At 40.3% G+C, this 15,911-nt stretch overlaps 1 protein-coding gene across 1 annotated transcript in view; it reads left to right on the top strand.

Moving 5' to 3' along the window:
* Window positions 1-3,007: 3,007 nt before the first annotated feature.
* The window catches only part of ANKAR (ankyrin and armadillo repeat containing), a gene marked incomplete at both ends in the record, with an annotated part of 72,592 nt that continues 59,688 nt past the window's right edge, over window positions 3,008-15,911 (top strand). Inside the window, 4 exon segments of the mRNA XM_079710723.1 lie at window positions 3,008-3,608; window positions 10,000-10,437; window positions 11,978-12,141; window positions 12,784-12,887. Of these exon segments, the coding sequence (XP_079566849.1) occupies window positions 3,008-3,608; window positions 10,000-10,437; window positions 11,978-12,141; window positions 12,784-12,887 (1,307 nt within the window).

Below are 15,911 nucleotides of genomic sequence, written 5' to 3'. Positions count from 1 at the left end.
CCTCCCACCCACACTCACCCTTTCCGCCTTTTCACCTAGTCACTCAACGTCACGCCAACCTGACATCCACCTACAATATTCAGTTGTGACCACCATAATGCAGGGTCACATTTTGGATCTATCCCCAGTTAGGGCTGACAGCCTTTCTGGATCTGGACATACTTTGATTCTTTTAATTATAGTGGGAAAGAAATTTTAGGAATTTACATACGTTGCTCATACTTCATAAGTGCAAACATGCAGCTCTCTTAAAGCAGGCAGTGACTTTTTGACATCTCTTGATCTGGGAGAGCAATCATAAATTTATTAATATTCACCACCTCCACAGCAGCTAAGATAGCGACATGGTTGGAATAGGAGAAATTCTGCCTTCAAACAGCGCCCAGAACCCTCCCTGTTGCTAAATTCAGGGAAAAGTTTCAGTTCTCATCTCCCTTGACCTAGAGCAGCATCCAGTGAAGTTGGCCATTCTCTTCTCTTGGCTTCTGTGACCAGTCTTGGCTTTCCTCCTGCTCTCCTGACTGCTCACTTTTTGTATTCTTTCCTGCCTCCACCCTCTCCACCTGACCTTTACATATTAAATTTCTCAGGGCTCCATCCTGGGTTATCAATTATCTATTCTCTCCCGTGGTGATTTCAGCCACTCCCCTGGCTTCATTCACCCTAAGCCTGCCGGAATGTATACATCTAACCCAAGCTGCCATTTTTAGCTAAGACCTATATATCTAAGGCACATCTGACATCTCTACTTGGTTTTCTCACAGGTACAACTGAACACTTAATCTTGCCCTGATCCCCCATAGCTCCTGACAGAAATTGAGGTGTCACCTAGATGACCACCTTCTTTTTAAGCTCTGCCACTCTTCGATCTGTTCCCAGTAGGCCATCTCATTATTTCTCAAACCCATCCACCACCCTCCACCACCACTACCACCACTCAAGCCTGCACCTGCCCTCTACTGCCAGCAGTGTAGCGTAAACTCTTAGAATAAAGTTCAAAACCCTTAACTCAGCAGCCTGCATAGTCTGGCCCTCACCTACCTCCTCATCCTATTTTTGTGCCCACATCTCTCTACTTCTCTATGCGGTTTTGTTCAGTTTCTCAAAAATTTCAACTTTCTCCTCAGCTCAGTTCTTCATCACCTGTTGTTCCCTATGCCTGGAAAGCTGCTTCTCCAGCTCTCTGCTTGGATAGCTCTTTCTCATCTATCAGGCTCAGCTTAAAAGATCACTTCCTCAGGGCAGCCTTTCCCATGAAGGTTAGCTTTCCTTCATGTGCTGTCATTACATCTTACATGATGGTACTGTTTAAATGCAGCTGTATGATTATCTGCGTAACTGTAAGCTCCTTGGGGTTTTACAGCTGCCCTTTTCCAGCGTCCCCCAGCGCGGCTTATAACAAGCGTTCCATAAATGTTTGTTGAGTAAAAGAATGATGATGGAGGTGGGATTCTAACTCAGGACTACCTCAGAGCCTGGGGCCCTCGCCTCCGCCGCTCTGTTTCTGTGCTTTCTCGTAGACAAATAGTGAAAGTAGGAAATGACAGAGATGCACCGTTCGCAGAGCCCCAGTCCAGACTGAGTTCTAAAGGGGAGGGGTGGGGGTGGAGTGGGGCATCTGCCTTGGAGGAATCTAAGCCGCGGCGAGCATCCCTGGCACCGGCGGGAGGCCCCGCCCTCGGAAGCACAGGAGCGCCCCCTCGCGGCGCGGCCCCGCCGTCCCATGCCCCGGTTACCAACGGCTTCGGCCCGCGCAGGGGCGGCGGGACTTCAGCAAAGGCTCGGGTTCCCAGTAGAGCCTGGAGGCCGCGTGGGGCTAGCAGGCCTCCCCAGGCCCTCGGCTCAGGAGAGCCCCTCCCAGTTCACCCTGCAGCGGCTACCCTCGCCCTCGCCCACGTGGGGCTCCTGACGTTGGCTTCGGGCCCAACGAGAGACCGGTCATTCAAAACGACCACTGTCCTTGGCCCCGGGAGTACTCCAAGGACCGGCATGGACACAGCTCCCGTCTCCTGGACAAGCAAACTATAATCTCAGAGTTGGTTTCTTCCCTTTCCTTGTCCCTTCCTTTTTCCCGTGTCCAGTGGGCATAGGTCTTGAACTTGAGGATGGACAGACCTGGGATGGTTCTGATTCTGAAGGTGTGAAACCTCAGGCCTATCCTGTAACCTTCCTAGTCTCGTTTCTGCGTCTATAAAGTGGGGCTCCCAGCGCCTGTCTCGCCGAGCAGCATCTAACTTTTTCAGAAACAGAACTTCTCTGGCTCCACTCCAACCAACTGGATCGGAAACTCTAGGGTAGGATCCAGCAATCTGTCATAACAAGCCACAGGTGATTTCAACACAGGCTAGATTTTGAGAACCACTATACAGAGGGGCCAATTAAATGAAATAAATACTGTGTATAAAGAGCTGGGCAAATAGTAGATGCTCAATAAATAGTGGTTATGGAAAACCACACAAAAAAGGAAAAGCCCAAGCATAGATAAAAGAACAGATTGGTGGTTGCCAGAGGCAGGGGGTGAGGTGGGCAAAATGGGTGAAGGGGGTCAAAAGGTACAAACTTCAGTTATAAAATAAGTAAGTCCTGGGGATGTGATGTATAGCATGGCAACTATAGTTGATAATAAAATCTTGAAAGTTCTCATCACAAGAAAAAAGATTCTGTAACGATGTATGGTGATGGATATTAACTACATTTATTATGGTGATCGTTTCAAAATATATACATATATCAAATTATGTTGTACACCTGAAACAAATATAGTGTATGTCATTTGAAAATCTTTTTTTAATTGAAAAAAATTTTTTTTAATTTTTAATTGAAAAAAGAATTTTTAATTGAAAAAATATAGTGGTTGACCATGAAACAATTAACGTGATAAAGATGAAAGGTACAGACTTATTTCTTGAGAAATTCAGCTTCATTACCATGGTAAATTTTATTGCTTGTCTTTTCCTTTTTATTCATTGCAGAAACTTCAAAAAGGACACAGTAGAATTAATTAGAAATGTTAAGATTGCCCAAAAAAGGAGCACCTAGATTTGATCAAATTCAAGATGAAGAAACTTACCTGGAGAATTTAGCAGTAGAGAGAAATGCTTCTGCTTTTTTTGAAAAATATGATCGGAGTGAAGTACAAGAGTTGCTGACTACTGCACTAGTTAGCTGGTTGTCTGCCAAAGAAGATGACCACTCTCAACTAGACATCCCGTGTGGAATTATGAGTCAGATAAATAATGTAGCCTTCTCCACTGCAATCCTACTGACTCCTGTAGACCCTACTGCCCTCTTAGACTGTAGAGAAGTCCATCAAATCATAAGGGAATTGGCTGTTGGAATTTATTGCTTAAATCAAATTCCTTCAATCAGTTTAGAAGCTAATTATGATCAGAGTTCTTCTTGTCAATTACCTCCAGCTTATTATGATACCAGAATTGGGCAAATTCTGATCAATATTGACTACATGTTGAAAGCACTATGGCATGGAATATATATGCCCAAAGAAAAACGAGCTAGATTCTCTGAACTGTGGCGTACCATCATGGACATTGATCCAGATGGGAACCCTCAAACAAATAGAGATATTTTTGCAGAGTTTAGTTCAGCAGGTAAGAGAATTTAATTTGTTTTATTTTTATTAGAAGCCTTTTTTTTAATTTAAAAGTAATTTATCTGTGACTCAGTTTTATGTATTGAGCCATGTTTCTTGAAAGAGATTTTTTGAATTACAAAGAATCTATTCAATAATTAATAATTAATTTTTTTCAATGTCACCTTCTGAAGCTTGGTTAGGACCTGAACCACAGAAGTGTTCATTTGCTATTTACTGTTATCTGTGGCTAGACTTCTGTGAAGTTCAAATGCCTGGGAATAAGATTTGCTTGATGATACTAATGCAGCCTGACTCACCTGCTATGGGTTGGGTTTCCAGATGTGTTTCAGGCTCTGTAGCTTTTGTGTGTACCAGCAAGCAGTACCATGTCTTGGAGATGGTACCTCTGTGTCTCAAAGACAGTTTAGATAGCTAATAGCTCTCATTTCTATGCAAGGTATTCAACTTCTGTTGAGAGCAGACTCCAAGAGTACTGAGTATAGGCAGAAATTCTCCCCCTCTGGGTGAGAATTAGTCTGTGATGTTGGTGGAATCAACAGATGTCACTGGATAGGTGCAGAGTACCTACGATTGGAGGATCACTGGCTTCTAAAAGATTATAGCTGTAACTGGAACCGAAAAATCTCTTCTTGTTGTTCAGGTCCTTGGGGTGATTAGGGTGAAGTAATGCAAAATGCTGCCAGTAATGTCTAGTAAGTTCCATTAATTTCTGCATCCCCTTGACTGGTCTGGTAGTTCCTCTTAAAGGATACTGATACTTTGGCACATGCAGATACATTGTTGAAGAGAATATGGCATGGTCAAAGTCTTAAAAACATTTGTTAGCGTTCAACCAGAAGTGCTATCATTTCTGGTAGTTTAGGACCTCCAAGGCTAGTTGAGCTCACATAAATAAAATGTATCTAAATTAAGGTGTCATTTTGATGTCAAAGATGATAGAGTAGTTGATGACTCTTCTATCCTGGAAGTTGTCTAGTAATCTATATTCACTACTCACTGGAAGACAGTAGGGAATATGGCACAAGCCAGATGATGTTTCTGTCTACTTGCATTGGCCAAGATGTGTCTATAAACTAAGCTACACCGTTTGCCCTTCTTGACTGAGATGATGCCAGGAACTTTGTGAAGATCTGAGCTCCAGGGAGGTTAAGGATCAGCACGATTGGATGGTGGGTTTTTTTTTTGTTTTTTTTTTTTTTTAAGATTCAGAACCCAAGGTTTTTATCAAAAGTTGGTCACAAAGGTACTCCATGCCTGTATATACAAAAATTCCAGATTCCCACAAGGAAAGCAAGTTGTTCAGGATAAACCACATTATTTATACAAAGAGTTTGGGCACAGTGAACCATTCTTATCAGTATGGGGAAGGTGGGAACCCTCCTGAATTCCAGGGTACTAGGTGCCAGCCAAGGACCAAACTTGTACACAATCCCTTCTAGCAATAGCAGTCTCAGGCCTTCTAGATTAACTCTTCTGCACATCAGGATGGTGGGTTTTAACAACGTTAGAGTTTTGACAATTCTGACAAGAATTGGCTTGACCTTTCTTCCCTTTTTACAAAGATTACTTTGAGACTCTCATCAGAAAGGAGGTGGGACTAATGAACCATCATTCCAATCTGGCATGTGTCAAGCAAAGCAAAAGCCAGAGCTGACAGATTGACTGGTAAAGAAACAATGAGCCCTTTTTAGATCCAGATACCTAGGTGGGAACTCCATTATACAAGTCAAATTCTGGAGAGTAATCAGGGTTAGAGGTGCACATTGAGGATTCAGTCATTCATATGTTAAAGCCACAAGAGCCTTTGGATCATCCAGTGAGAACATCAATAGTAAGAAGAGAGATGGCCAGGGCAGGAGGGAGCATGTGTCCTGTTTTGTATCTGCGGACAAAGGGCTCCTACTTAGTTGATGATAAGAATCAGTTATATCAAGCAACTTTGTGGCCCGACATCTGGTCTATTGAATCTAGCTGTCTGTCATGTCTGAGGCCACCCTCTATGAGTGGCGCCTCACAGTGGTGCTCCTGGTTGAGAAGATCAGAGAGACACAGAGACATTCGAATCAAGCTGTAGGTGGAGTTGGGGAGCACCCAGAGACTAACGTTATCTGTCTTCCATGGCTTACGTTTTCAGGGGTGACATTCAAAATAATTAACCACCAGCACAGCATGAGCACTGACCCATCAGAACAGACATCAGCAATAATGCTGGAACAGGATCTCAGAGACCTCGTGCTTGTCATATGTACCCTTTGCAGGATCATGGAGCTTTCTAGGCTATTCCAGGGATGGGAGGCATTCAAAGAGCTCAGGGTTACAGCAATTTAATTTACCACACAATATGGAAGATTTCAATATTTTAACAATGTGGCCATATTGATACGTAACTAAATATCAGTCCCAGACATTTCGACTTAATTCTCCTTTTCTGGATGGGAATTCATGTCTTGACTGTTATGATTCTACCACTAAAATATCTCAAAATCATCCACTTTGCTTTATCTCAACTACAACACCCTGATACAGGGCACTCTTTTCTCTAGCCTTACATACTGCAGCTGCCTTCTGGCTGCTCGCTCTGTAATCCCTTTTTCACTGAATATGAGTGAGGCTGGAAACCTTTCAGAGCCAGTCACTCTACCACCATGTGCCTTGGGAAGAGTGCTGTGTATGTTACACTAAAGCGTTTTGTAATATTGGCTGCCGGACAATCAAAGAAGAGCATCATATGGGGATAGAGACTTTTTTCTCCCTCCACCACACTTCAGGAGTCTGCTGAAGAACCAGCGGCATCAATATGCTTCAGGCACTGTAACAAAGGTATAGTGCAAACAGTTGTAAATGACCAGGCAGCAGACACTTGAGGTGTGCTGGAGCAGAGTTTTCAGGGGGAAACTCCCAGAGGCAGCAGCAGGAATAGGTACAGGTTCCCCATCATGCACCACATCTGGAGCATCACTATGAAATCCTGCAGGGCCAAGCATCAGATTCCGGGAAAGGGACCTGGACTTCTAGAAGGTGGGGCTTTTATGCTGCATGCTTAAGGATATACAGGGTCAGACACCAGCATACAAGTGCAAAGTGTATTAGCCTAGGTTACCCCCCAAATTAGGGCCTGAAATGAGGGCTTAAGTCAGAGTAGTTTATGTGAAATGACTCCAAGGAACAGGAGTGAGGGACAGGAAAAGTGAATAGAAAAGGAGGAGTCATCGATCCAAGGACAATGCTGTTCAGCTTTCATCACCTGAATAATTAGGGCCGGTTTTGCTGGGACTCTGTGGGGAGTCACACAGAACACGCTTCAGGATCGTCAGCCCGAGGGATGGAAGAGGACCGCATATTTTCCCTGACTTCTCTCCTTCATTAGTCAAAGGTTCCATGAGAGTTAACTCCCTCGTGCAGACTTGTTCATCCATCAGAATGGTGGAATGGGTTCCGTCAGGAGTCCACCACAGCAGTGGCAGAGAAACCCCAGGGCAAAAGTAAGGGCCACATGGTGCAGTCAGGTTACATCTGTGTGGAGCTGGTCCATGCAATGACAGAGTGAAAAATGCTGTCTGGGAGGAAGTGAGGTAGGGAACAAAAGGTGTCTGATCTATATCATAGAGTGTGATTTATGGAAATGTGGCTCTAACCCTGTGCTCTCAGCTTAGGCCTTGTAGTTGCCGCTGTATTGTGGCAAGACAGTGGCGAGACTTGCTATTTCATCTTTTCATGTTTGGGGAAACAGCACCTCCTCTCTTGACTTCGAGACTGGGTTCAAACCTTGTAACTGACCATGTGATAGCCTTAAACACTGTGCTACAGTGAATTTCCGAGGAACTCTGCGGGAGGCCAACTATTTTTGTGGGAGGGAAGACTGCTGTGAATCACTGAGGCCAAGTTAAACTTCACCTCTTTAATACCTTTGCACTGTATAAAACCACCAGCAAACACCACCTTTAAAAAAACGGTAGCAACAGCAGTGGAGAATCGAGCACTCCAAAAATCTGGTCATATTATCCAGTTTGCTGAGAAGGGATACTCATTAGGGCAGGTCCCTTGATCTGATGACCTTTAAAACCAAAAGCTGGTAAACTGAATTTTTTTTTTTTTATGCCTCTGCTCATTCCTTGTCTTTTACCTGGAATGCCCTTCTCTCTCACCCCACTCTTCTGCATTCTTCCCCAGGTTATTGCTACTCATTTTTCGAGACCTGATTCGGACACAGCCTCCTCTATTCTGTACACATTGTACCATTTTGTATTGAAATTATTGGTTTCATCTCTGTCTTCCTTAATAGATTTTCTGTGCTTGAGAGCTTGAGAGCACAGAAAAGTATGCCTTTTTTGTCTTTAAATTCTCATCACATCTACAGTGCTTGGCACGTAGTAAATTTCAATACATGTAGAAATTAAATGGTTAACAGAGTGTAAGAGAAAAGGAACGAAACTCTCGGGTTTTTAGTTTGAGGAGCTGATAGATAAATAGTGCTTTTAACTGTGATAGGGAATGAAAGAAAAGATTTGAGGGAGAGGAAAGGTGGATTTTGTTTGGGAGTGCCTCTAGGACATTCAAGTAAAGATATGTATTAGACATGGAGAAAGAATCTGGAGTTAGGAGCAAAACCAGGGCAGGAGAGACTATTAAAAGAAATTAGCATAGAGGTTAAAACGACGGAATCTTGTATTTCTCCCCTTCCCCACCCCCGCCTTCCAAATTTAGTTATATCCAATTTTTAGTTAAGTCCTCTCTCGTTTTTTACTTCATAATGACTTTGTATGTATCATCCCAGCTGATTTGCATAACATGCTATGATCACATTTCCTTTCATTAATAACTTCAAGTTTTTTGTGACATGAACAATTGTGCATTCTTTAAGAAATTCGCTTAGTTTTCCATTGTACATGTCAATTCAGCCCCAGACTTTTGAACAGAAATATCGAGCTCCTCTCAGTGAAGTGAAGTATCAGGTGGTGCAGCAGTTCCGTTTTCTCCTTAGAGATGTCTCTCTCCACACTTTGACCCTCCTGCTCCCATCTGAGCCGGTAGATTATTTTCTCTAGGCACTTTACTGCTCTTCAACATCCGTCCTTCCTCCGCCCCTACTCCGCCTCCCTCCCCCTGCCAGTCTCGTCTTTCACCTGAGAGGCCTTCCTCACCAGTCTGGTGATCCTTGCTGTTCCATCCTGGTTGAGGGGTGAGGCAGGAGCCCGCTTGCTGACTAGTACACCACACCGTAGAGTGATTAGGAGGAAACCTTGCTGTTTCACTGGGGAGACTTTCCCCAAATACCATATTTGTAGGTCCCTTCTCTTTGATTGGTCTGTTTCCTGCTATATCCTGCTTGGAGGGGGCAATGAGCCTGGCGCCAGAGGAGGGGAATGGTCTGTGGAGCTCCCCATTCCCTTCTAGTTTTTCAGCCTTTCTGCCCTTCTGGGGTGAGAATTGACTTGCTGCATTTTGGCTCCCATCCACTCAAGCCACAAAGTTTTAGAGGAATCAACAGTGCTCTAGCTTGTGTTTAGATCTATTTTAACTGTCAGAAACGCTTTATTTCTTTTTAATCTCAATAATTTATCTTACTAATTCTTTTGCAAAAGGGAGATGAATCATAGTGGCCATCTTAAAAATCCAAGAGTATTCTGGCTTTTTTAATATGTAGACTCGAGGAAGAAAAAAAGGAAAAAGAAAGGGGGGAACGCACATTGATGAATTATTTACACTTTAAGGCACGTATATTACACACTCCACATTTTCTGTGAAGTCTTATTTTACGGTTCTAAGCCGTTTTCTCAAGCTTTGATTAAGGTTGTAAATATCTTAAAAAAGATAATTTGACAACAAGAAACAACTATTTAATTTCATCATAAATGGGAAGAAAATGTAATATAAAAATTGTCATAATATAGAGTAAAATCAAGTTTCAGTTCTTGTTCCATCATGATTAGTTGGTAGGAAAGTTATTTATTGTATATGTTTAGCTTCTGTTATCATCAAAAAGAAGAAATATGTAATATAGGAGCTGAAAAAGCAAATATACTTTATGCCCAAGTAAGAAGCTGATTCTCTGCTTAAAGGAAGATCACATTTCTTCTTGTTCTTCCATATTTTCTTTGATTAAAGATGGGACTTATGTTATTATGTTTCCATGGTGTTGTATTTCTCCAAAGAGAATGAAAATCAATTCTTTTTAATTCCGCGAGCTTCCATCTTTCTTTACTCTGCTTAGTTACCACGTATCTATCTGCTTTTATTCTTTGACAATTTTACTGGCATTTCATTATCCCTTTGCTGTCATTTCGGTAGAATTTCAAGATGAAACCCTGTCTTTAATCTACTCTGTTTATCCGGAAACCAAGTAAGAAATTTTCACAATCTAAAATCTTTCTTTTTTTACTGTGAAGGTTTGATATATATTACAAAGGATCCAGACTTTGATGGCATCTATGATGAAGACATGAATGAAGATCCAACATATAATCCCAATAGCCCTGAAGAAAAAGCTGTATTTATGAAATATGCTGAAAATATTCTACTAAAGTTGACATTCAGTACCACACAAGTTCAACAGTGTGAAAATGTTTTTATATTTGAAACAGCCTATTGGCTTACTAATGCTGTAAGGTATAATCAGGATTATCTTGACATTTGTACCTACCAGAGATTACAGCAAAGGTTATATCTTCAAAAAAAGATTATTCAAAAACACTTTGAGAAGAAAAAAGAAATCAGGAAAGGGATAGGATACCTAAAATTAATATGTTTTCTGACTCCATTTCTACTGAGTTTAAAAAAGAAGATGAAAGTTCCATATTTAAGTAGTCTGCTTCAGTCTTTTTCAGGTAAGAGTATCACCAAAAATTATATATAAAATGTAGATATATATTGAACTTATATGTAAATTCAATTTTGTTTCTAGTATGTGGGTCCAAGCATGTAACCAAGCTGTAGCCTGTTAAAAATAAAAAGCAAAATGTAATGTCTCCAAAATAATTAAAAATACTTGGTATATTCACACAGTACATGGTATATATTTATATCAATTATAAGGACTGTTGAAATACTTAAAATGAGTTCTGAGAAAATAGAGAAATATGCTATGTTCACGATGGGACAACACTATATTATATCTCATTCAAATTATAAGTTCAGTGCACTTCTCAACATCCCTATTGTGTTTTTCATGAAAGTTTAGAAATTGATTCTGAGATTAATATGGAGCAGTAAAAGATCATGAATGCTCTTACATTTCTGAAAAAAAGATGAAAACATATTAAAAACTTTAGTAATATATTGGTATTATAACAAAGAAATAGACAAATGTAAGAGAATAGAGAGCTAAAATAGGACCATGTTTACATGGAATTTGACAGGAATGCAGAGCAGACTATTCTTCCCACCCAGATTAGCACACAATTTGTGTATTTTCACTGGTGCTCAAACTTGTAGGCTTATTATAGTGGGCTTTCTATTCAGATGGCAAATTTTCAGTAGAAATTTTGCAAGTCATGTAATGAAAATTTGTATCATGAGAATTATGATAGTGAAGATTATAATCCATATCTGTAAACTATTTAAAAATGGACTCACCACAGTGCTTGTCCAGGATGGGGTTGGGGAGAATGTCATGTGTATGGAACTAATATGGTTAAAGAGGATGTTAGCTATATCTGTAATGTCTTATTATTTAAATTATTGGAAACAAATACGACTAAATATTAATAATTAATTTCCAGGTGGTGAGATTAAGGTGTTATATTTTTCTTTGTACTTTTCTAGACCTTTTGCATTTCTCAAAATACATTATATACCTTATATTGATGAAACTATATTCTGCTAACAAGTCAAAATATTGACTAAACCTAATCCTTGCCAGGATTTTAGAAAATTATTTTTCAAAGTAAATTTTATATGTGTAGCTTCATTACTTCCCAGAAAAATGGGCTGATTATTTTTGTCATGTGAGAGATACCCACCTTTTTCTTTATAGTGTCTCCCTTTTCCTTAACTAGCTCAGGTAACTTTTGTTTATTTAACTAAAGATTCTCCACGGCACAGAGTTTCAAATCTTTTCTGATAATTGGGAGTAAAATATTAGTCTTGAGCTCATATGTAGTAATCAATAAGTAAAATAATGTTTTGATTATTCTTTTGAAACGTCTGTACAATGAAACTACAAAATAAGACCAAAATGTATGATATAAATATATTTTAATATTTAAAATATACATTAAGAGCATGAATAAATAGACTGTAATTGCCAAGATTTCCATTTCACATAGAATTTTTTCACTTTATGAGAAAGAATTTAGACCTCAAAAATATGATTGCCTATATGCTGTTATTCAATTTTTAAACAAAAATTTGTTTTCATTTTTGGAGATGACAAGGTCAAGACAGAGCGAGAATTGCCTCCATTTATTTATGGACGAGATTTTAAATGCCAGAATTTTCACTACAAAGAGGATCAGTATTTTCATGTTCATGGAGGAATTGAATTTGATATCAGCACTCCTTCAATTGAGAATGCTTTGGAAGATTTTAAGGTTTAAATTATTATTGTTCCTGAAATGGTTTGTCATTTTATCCTATTATCCTTTTATCCTATTCTTCAACCAGAAAGATTCTCTGTTGGTACAGGCACTAGGCAGCTCTCCAAATGATTATCTTCACAACTCACTAATTTCTTCAAACATTACATAACATACATGAATTAAGTGCAAGTATATCTAAGGTCTTGTGTTAAATGTCAGAGATAAAATGATAAGCTAGGCACAACTATCATCCTTGCAGAATTTACAGACTTCTAGTGGACCACATTTGCCCTAGAATAGTTAAGCGAAGAATACAGTAGAGATCCCTGAACATTAACTACATATTCTTCCATTTTTCTCAAAAATTAGTATTAGAACAGAGATCCTCTAGAGTTTGAGAACAAAATTCATCTGAAAGACATAATACATTTCAATTGTCATTGTTTTTCTACCTTCTCCATATTATATTCTTTTTTAAAAATTTTCCTCTCTAATCCAAATTAGGGATTGGATATATTCAGTTATTACCAGGGTCACTTGGGATTTTTTATTAAAACTTTGTCCTTTACAGGTATAAAATTTCATCTAAAATAAGTTATAATTGTTTAGATTTGTTTAAAGATTTTTTTTTTAGTAACATAACTTGTATTTTAGAACAATTTAGAAAAAATACGGGATTGTGCTGCTAATACATTTGCAGAAGATTCAGGATACAAAGAATATTACTCAATACCAATCATGAAATTAAATGGCAAAAGGTAAGGAACTTTTAGTAATTATTCACAGTAACACAACTTGTTGAAAGCAGAAAACCGGAAAGTGTCAAAATGCAAAGGCTAACTTAAAACCTCAGGATGGAGATCCTAGAACAATAATAACCCCCGTGAATGACTACAGACTCTACAAAGTATTAAATGTTATATTTATTACTTCATACACCTTGATACATTCTGTGTAATAATCCTTAGACATTGTAATTTGTTCTTACAGTGAACACAGTGGTTAAATGGGGATGGAGGTGGGGCTCAAATCCTATGGGCCCACTGAAAAGCAATGGACTCAGCATACACCCCTTTGTTTCCGTAAGGAATATGATTTTAAATCCTCTTCCTCTGCTGGGTCTTGTTAAGCCTGTCATCTCTTAGAGCACCATGCTTCTCTCAGTATTTTTAGGCTCTTTTATGTATGTTCTTGGATTTTCACAGGTTGGAAACTGAAATTTGTAAATAAGGGAAATAGAATGCAGAGGAAACATTTGAGTTGGAGGTAGAGACTTGAGATTTTAAAGCATATTGGAGTTTGTTTTGTTTTTCTTAAAGTCATGGAAGTAGTTGAGAGGCTAGGGCCATGTCAGGAACTCTGGAGAATAGAAACCTTTAAGGGGGGTGGGGAGTTGCAGAGGAGAGAGCAAAAGAGACTGAGAAGGAATGATAGAGGTAGAGGAGAAACGAGAAAGTATGATAGCATGGAAGCCAAACGGGAGAAGTTTTAAAATATGGTAATAGTTAAAAGCATCAAACTCAAGAGAGAAAAAGGCCAAGTTGATTTAAGACTGAAGAAAGCCCTCTAAATTTGACAATGACTTGATAAGAGAAGATGTGGTTATAGAAGGCTATGTGTAATAAGTTGAAGGATAAAGTCAGAGAGAGTTCATGGGATGTGAAGAAGTAAAGACAAAGATTATAAATTTCTTTCAAGATGCATGGCAGTGAGGAAAATAAGAGGAATAAGGCAGAGGGAGAAGCAGATAAAAGATGAAAGGTGGATCTTCCCACTGAATACTGCCTCGTTGCACACAAGGTACTAGAGCTAAAGTCAAAGACCATGTGGCTAACGGCCTCCATGATTTTGAAGGGAACTAAGAAGTAGATCTCACTCCTCTGGAATGGACAGTTGGTGTGCATCTCCCTGGAGGAGGAATTTCTGAGGGACCTAGCACCTGTAGACATACTCCATGTACGATTCTTGCCAAGCTGGAGGCTCTTCTAAACAAAAGTTTATTCTCCCAGCTTCTAGTGTCTAGTGGGACATGAATGATCCTGGAAACGCAGGGAAAGAGCTGGAATGAAGGCTGTGCTGGATGAGAAGTTGTTGTGGGTGAAGGAGTATGGTCGGTGTAAGCACCCTGCCATTGCACCCTAAGGGATCCAGTCATATCACTGCAGTGGGATCTCATAGTGGAATTGTTTCTCTAGTTTCTGACGAATGCACAGCATTTGGTTATCAGTGTTGGCCAATTGTAGACGGATGGATTTGAATTTTCAGACTTTCAAAACCAGCATAAGCTTGTTTCCCAGACCCAACCAGCATGGGGTAAAAGTGAAAACCACAAGAGGAGGAGTAGAATTTTCCTGGCTCCTGAGCCAATTACCAGTGAACCTTCAGTTCCCTATAAAATCTACCCCCACAGAATTATTTCTAGAAATCTTGTATGCCCATGGGTCAGCACTCTCAGCTACTATGACATATTTTCGGTCTCCTCCTTTCCTGCCTGGGCTCCCTGTAATGATCCACTGCTGGAACCCCAGAGCCCAACAGCCCCAAGAAGGCAACTCGATACTGATGTCACTGTTGTCTCTGACACTGCTGCTCCTGGTTACAGAGCTGGCATCACCCCTGGGCTGACTCCTCCTAATGTCTGGTAGATAGCACGCATCAAATGTGAGATGTGTTGAAGCCAATTCAATGACATAAAGATAATTTCTTTCCCAATTTTATTGGTTTCAAACAAGTGCTGCCTTGAGCCCCTAACAATTTGGTGCAAAAAACAGCTCTTTCAGTCATTTTGCTTACAGTTGTTTCTTTCTATGTAGGGATCTTCTTTCTTTGTTGGTCCTGGACCAGAGAATAATCTGAATGACTGAAAACATACCATCTCAAAATCTCCCCTCTTCTTTGCTTTTCGGGGCACTGTTATTGGGCTGAGCTCATGTATCGTGATGTTCTCTTTCCTCAGAATGATTTACTTCCTAGGAGACTCCCGGTCCCTAATGAAAATAGGATCATTTCCACTTGCCTTCCTGCCTTGCTTGGAAACATCTAAGTCCTAGATTCATTTTTGGCTCAGGTTGTATTCTTCCACCATACCAACATCAAAGAATAGGAGCCACAGTCAGATACCCAGGATTTGGCAGTCCATGAAAGTAGAAGAACTCATGAATTATTAAGATGACAATGATTGGAGAAAATAGATGAGTTGATACTGATACTAAAATATCCTACTTGGGGGAGAGCATACCAGTATCATGATGCTGTTGTGGATGTTAGGAGGCAGGTCAGAAATCAACTTGACGTGACAGTGGAGTATCAGGGAAGTGTGATGTTAGAAGGTCCTACTGCAGTCCCTAAGCTGAGTGCAGATGCCCAGGCAGAAGACTATGGAGGGAGTTGTTTAAAAGTGAGGCTCCGCTAAAGCCCCTGCTGATGCCTACACTTAAAGTTTTGAGTAAGAACTGGTGTGTCACTATGCAGTACTTGGATGAGGACTCACTCAGTGCTGGCCATCTGGGCTTTCTGTGCTTCCAGTAATCATCTCTGTGTGGGCCAGTGATGGCCTAATGCACAGGTTGTGTATCCAACTTTGCAGGGGTGGGGGGGTGGGTCACAAAATTCTGAGGTCAGAGACTTTTTCAGGGGACAGTGATCTTCACCACCAGTTTCTTCTCCAGTTTCTAGGGTAGGACAGCTCCCTGCTGGTTTTGGATGTTTGATTGGTATTGGATGATGAGACCAAATTTCTAAAAGAAATCAGCCTGCCCTCCCTTGGTATTTGTTAAATTCAT

The sequence above is a fragment of the Hyperoodon ampullatus genome, assembly GCF_949752795.1.
Source record: "Hyperoodon ampullatus genome assembly, chromosome: 8".
Lineage (NCBI taxonomy): Eukaryota > Metazoa > Chordata > Mammalia > Artiodactyla > Ziphiidae > Hyperoodon > Hyperoodon ampullatus.
Note: the sequence above shows the minus strand (reverse complement) of the source record. Positions and strands in the feature narration are given on the sequence as shown.